Source organism: Lycorma delicatula, chromosome 3 (assembly GCF_047948215.1).
Source record: "Lycorma delicatula isolate Av1 chromosome 3, ASM4794821v1, whole genome shotgun sequence".
Lineage (NCBI taxonomy): Eukaryota > Metazoa > Arthropoda > Insecta > Hemiptera > Fulgoridae > Lycorma > Lycorma delicatula.
In genome coordinates, this window is record NC_134457.1 from 65,967,572 (window position 1) to 65,973,571 (window position 6,000).

A 6,000-nucleotide genomic window follows, 5' to 3' on the forward strand; every position below is an offset into this window, starting at 1 on the left:
TCTTTTTACTCTCGGCTAGAATTACTATATCATCAGCAAATCGTAGCATCTTTATCTTTTCACCTTGTACTGTTACTCCGAATCTAAATTGTTCTTTAACATCATTAACTGCTAGTTCCATGTAAAGATTAAAAAGTAACGGAGATGGGGAACACCCTTGTCGGACTCCCTTTCTTATTACGGCTTCTTTCGTATGTTCTTCAATTGTTACTGTTGCTGTTTGGTTCCTGTACATGTTAGCAATTGTTCTTCTATCTCTGTATTTGAACCCTAATTTTTTTAAAATGCTGAACATTTTATTCCAGTCTACGTTATTGAATGCCTTTTCTAGGTTTATAAACGCCAAGTATGTTGGTTTGTTTTTCTTTAATCTTCCTTCTACTATTAATCTGAGGCCTAAAATTGCTTCCCTTGTCCCTATACTTTTCCTGAAACCAAATTGGTCTTCTCCTAACACTTCCTCCACTCTCCTCTCAATTCTTTTGTATAGAATTCTAGTTAAGATTTTTGATGCATGACTAGTTAAACTAATTGTTCTGTATTCTTCACATTTATCTGCCCCTGCTTTCTTTGGTATCATTACTATAACACTTTTTTTGAAGTCTGATGGAAATTCCCTTTTTCATAAATATTACACACCAGTTTGTATAATCTATCAATCGCTTCCTCACCTGCACTGCGCAGTAATTCTACATGTATTCCGTCTATTCCAGGAGCCTTTCTGCCATTTAAATCTTTTAATGCTCTCTTAAATTCAGATCTCAGATTTCTCCCATTTCATCCTTCTCAACTTCCTCTTCTTCCTCTATAACACCATTTTCTAATTCATTTCCTCCGTATAACTCTTCAATATATTCCACCCATCTATCGACTTTACCTTTCGTATTATATATTGGTGTACCATCTTTGTTTAACACATTATTAGTTTTTAATTTATGTACCCCAAAATTTTCCTTGGGGTAAACTTCTGTTAAAATACCCAAATTAGATGATTGTTTCATGTGTTAAATTTATTTTTATTAATTAGTTGTTTTTTTTTAATATTAAAGGAAACCCTTTTATGGCCTTTTTCAAGGCATTTCAATCTTATTGTTTAGAATTATAAAACAGTATTTTATTTTCTGCATAATACATTATTTCTTGTTAGTCGATATAAAAATCTTACTTTTCCCTTTTACAAGTTTTTATCATGTGTTATTTATTTTTCTATTTCAGACCTGGTGTTATATGCTAGGGTTGCGACGCAAATCAGATTTCTCTAATGACATTTAGAACTCAACATGGAGTACAGTTATAAAACAGAGACGGATATAGTGAATGAAAAGGAAGTATATGTCATGTATGTAAAAACCTACAAGGAGAATTCATGTGAGTAACAGCAAAACAGGAGATGCAGCAGAAGTTTTTAATGCTCATATTTGTCGATCACGTTCTTTCATGAAGTGTTCAATGAGACAAATCTATTAAAGAAATGTTTTGTAATAAAAATGTATATAATTTATATTTTTATGCTTATTTATTTGTTTATTTTTTTACATGTGTAATAATTTAGTACTTACTTCCCTTGTAAATTTAATAATAAATGCATTATACTATAAAACTATTCACACATTACTGTGATTTTTATAATCCTTGTAAATACAGTAAATATTATGTGTAATTATTTAAATAAATAAAATTTTGATGTAATTTACATTCTGTTTGTTAGTTTTACTTGTAATTTATTGACATAGTTATTGTTAGTTTTAATAGCATTAGTTGAAGTAGTAGTTATAGTTTTGTTTAGTTGTAGAAATGTGAACTGCTCTCCTGATGTTCTACTCTTTCAACATACTATGTTCTTTGTCTTAATGAGAATTGTGATTTGCGTCCTCGGAAAATATATTGTAATTAAAAGAATGAACTTTCTTATATTTAATTTTTTTTTAAAAATTCCTTTCATGTAATAAATATGATTTTTTTTTTTTTTATTTGCAACATAATTGAATTTCTAGTTAAAGCCTAAGTATTAACGATTGTACAATTAATGAATTATTACTATAATGATGCTTTTTATAGGAAATTGTTAATAAACTAATTAAGATACTTATTCTATTCACCTGTATTTAACATTTTAAATAAATGGATTTTTCTTATAAAATGTGCTTTTCTTTTATGTGGTTCCTATCTTTAAAAGACATCCTGAATTAGTAATAGGTGCAAATTGTGATATACTGTATTATAACTTGCTACTCACAAAATAATTCTAGCCATGTAACATCATTATCAAGGAAAATGGGATCTTGGGAAATTGATCAAATGCCTTACAAGCAAAAAAATTATAGATATATTTCAACACGTAAAGTTAACCCACTTCTCATGTATTAGACTGTAAAGATGTTTATTCTTGTTATGTTTTTCATTCTTTAATAAATGAGCAATATTTTTTCTTAGAACCTGGAAATTTGTAGTATTTACTTATAACAAAAGAATAACTTATGTTATTGTTCCATAAAACACTGGGTTTAAAAACATGCTGCATATATTTGGCTGTAGTTTTAAAAGCCAGCTACGAGTCATTTAGTCAAGTTACATCTTATAACATAGCTATTATTTTCATAAATTAATATTTTGTTTTTTTTTATATTACTTTTCCATTTTTTCCTGGGATTTGTAAGAGATTTGACAGGATTTCCATAACAAATCATGATCATGTATTAATTTTTTTTTTTTTTATATATAAAAATGGCCCATCAGATATTTCCCCCTATAAGCAAATAAACTATACGCAGTTCTTTAACATTGATGAATGAAATTAAAAAATGAAAAAATAAATTAAATTGAATTCTGTATTTACATTAGCAAAAGTTTACATACCACATTTTTAGAAAAAAAATATTCTACGTGAGTGTCCTGCAAGTGATGTGCTTTTGTGCTCAACTAATCATACTGAGAGTCACCTGATGCAAATGTTATCAGTGCTTTTGATTTCTTATAAAATGTTCGCCTTTGATTTATCAATAGTGTTAGGATTTGGTTCATAAAATCTATCCTTCAAATTGCTCCAATGAATAAAATTGCAACTAGACAAATCTCAGAAATTCAGAGGCCATGCCCTTTGCTGAGAGTTAGTTCTGTAAAAGCTGCATGAACACATGCTATGGAGTCTTTTGATGTGTGACATAAGTGCTGTGTATTTTTGGAAAAAGCTGTACTCTTTTTCACAATCTGTTAACTGAGCATAGAATACTTTAAAAGTTGTACAACACACTTTTGCATTGACAGTCCAGTCTAAAAATATTGGTTCCAGAATGTAATTACCAGAAACAACACACCATACAACAATTTTCTCATTGTGAAGGTCATCCTCAAGCATCTGGGTAAGTGATTTTCAGTCATTCAGTACCTGGTGTGCAAATTAACATGCCCAGATAAATGAAACCATGCCACATCTGACATTGGGTTTCAGCAGACGGTTGCAATGATTTAGATGTTTTAGTCTGTTAAGTTGTTGCATGCACTGTTATGTGATATGGTTTCAAATTTAAATCATGAACATAAGATGTTGCCATAAGATTTTACGCACTTTGTGTTGGTAACTTATGTACAGATTTTTTCAGACTGGTGGAAATTCTTTAATATTTATATATGGCTGAGTCTTAACAGAACGTTACCAATTTTGTTTTGGTTTGAAATCAACCTGTTATATATAATTTTTTAATCACATAGTTTATGCTACTCTTTGTTTGGATGCTGGCATTTGAAAAAATTTACACAAATATTTGACATATTTCTTGAAAGAATCCAGAAGGTGTATAAGTGTCTACTACAAAAACCCTTTCTTCAATCATTTTAGAAAAATGCAACTGCAAAGGATGAAACTATATGGCAATGAAGTGTAAATAATTTACAGTTGAACAACAATAGATGAGAGTTGTAACATACACAATTAATAACAATGCTACTAGCAGCAGCAGTCTTAAAGATGACACTCAAATAACTGCAATTCAAACCAGCTTGTTTTGGTTTTAAGTTGGTCATCCAAAATCATTAATAACTGAATTCTTCTAACAGTCCCCATCATTTCTGATTAATTGCTATGTGAACATTTCTCTGATGCTGTAAATTAAGTCCAGTTAATGTGATCACTTTTATTTTGATTTCAATACACATATCAGTGATGCACTAACTAGATTGGGATTCAGTTAATGGCACTACTCAGCAACAGTTAACCTAGGCTGGTCAAGATAAATTTTAATTAGTCTATCATTAACCAGCCACTTTAACTCTGATATGAAAACTATTTTACTCAACCTGATTTCTCTGTTTGTACTTCAACCTTTGTTTCATAACATATGTTTTGCATTGAAACATTTTGACATTGGATCGAGACTGACGTGATTTCTTGGAACATGGAGATTCTTTGTCAAACCACTATGATGATTGAACTTCCGCCTGAATGTCATAGCCATAAATCCAGCTTTCATCTCCCATTATGATCCTTTGCATGAATGTTTCATCATCATTGGCTTGTTCAAGAAGTTCTGAGAAACATACACTCGATGTCCTTCTGCTGTTCAGTCATCAAACAAGGAGCAAACTTTGCTGCAACTCTATGCATGGCAAATAATAAAGTTTCTTGTGTATTGTACTAATAAAAAAGTTATCCCTCAAAAATCATGAAAATCCTGTTAAAAGCAACACCATTTTGACTCGCTAAATAAGTGCCCCAAAGGGGTTCCTTGTCTTCTTGGCACTATTGTTTTTATACTTATTACTATAGTTGAAAGAGACTTGTTTGAACCATTCATCTGTAGTGTTCATGTTATAACAAGCGCTTGAAGTCATTTCCAGTCGTCGGGAAAATTCATGTTGCAACATGCTCATTTAGCTTTGCAGTTACAAACTGGTCAGTCTGACATTAATCAGTGACCTGTTCACATCTTTACCAAGTGTTTCAAATTTTATGCTTTGTTTGGAAGTATTTATTAAATAAGTTTTACTTAATATTATATTTACAAATTTTAAAATTGGTTTAATTTTTTCATTATTTTCAAGTAATTTCACATAAAACAATGGAAGAACAATGTTCCATAGGAATTTATGTGAATGAAGAGTGTCAGAAAACAGTGTATGGTACAGTGCCAAAATAATTCATTAAAATTTAGTGAATTTTAATGATGATTAAATTTTTTAAATTTAATCATTTAAAAATGATTAAATTTTTAATCATTTAAAAATTTTTGATTTTATTAATTCATTAAATTTGGTGAATTTAGTGATGAAAACCAACAACTTATTTTTTACGTGTTAATTCAGATGTCACTAGTGTTTGTAAATATCGTGAAAAAAGGTTTTTGTCAAAATTCAGTCACCTGTATGGACAGTTCTGTTGTGAACCTTTGAGAACTCATAAAAAACTATATGAGTAAACTTTCATAAAACTTTATGGGCAAGTATATCACCATTAATATTATTTATGGTAAAACTACTAAATTATACCTACATATAAAAACATAACTCAAACTGTGTATGTCATCCCTGCCTCTTGAAAAAAATTACAGAAAGTGAAATTTCACTGTTTTTCATGTTCAACTTAATTGGTAATTTTCACATAGAAAGAAGAGAGATAGATAAATAAACCACTGGACCAATCTTTTTCCTTGAGAAAATATGAATAAATTGCTTTTTGTTCATCCTTCCAGGACCAATGGTTTTTTAATTATGATTTTTTACGTAAACCCTTACGATCACAAAAATAGGTGTGTGCATCATAACAAAAATGGCCATCACAAGTAAACTGCTTAAATAAAGAATTTCAAAAAATAAATAAAAAATTTTAAGGTCCTGAAACTTGTAGAAAAAAAGTGGATAAGTATCAATTTTTTTGGAATTGGTCAAGCAACCAGCTTATGTTTTTTTGGGACACTTCAAATGTATTGACACATATGCTTGTTTAAAAAGTTGAAATGTTTCTGTGAAAGTTTTTCCCAATTTCACAAAAACTTTTAAGTTGTATCA

The 6,000-nt window shown here is 29.7% G+C and overlaps 1 protein-coding gene across 1 annotated transcript in view; it reads left to right on the plus strand.

Annotated features, from left to right (window-relative positions):
• Nct (Nicastrin) overlaps nt 1–2,140 on the plus strand; it is a 60,769-nt gene extending 58,629 nt beyond the window's left edge. The window contains exon 13 of the mRNA XM_075359925.1: nt 1,216–2,140. Within this exon, the coding sequence (XP_075216040.1) occupies nt 1,216–1,234 (19 nt within the window). The 3' untranslated portion in view covers nt 1,235–2,140. The remainder of the gene's footprint in view (nt 1–1,215) is intronic.
• Nucleotides 2,141–6,000: the final 3,860 nt, after the last annotated feature.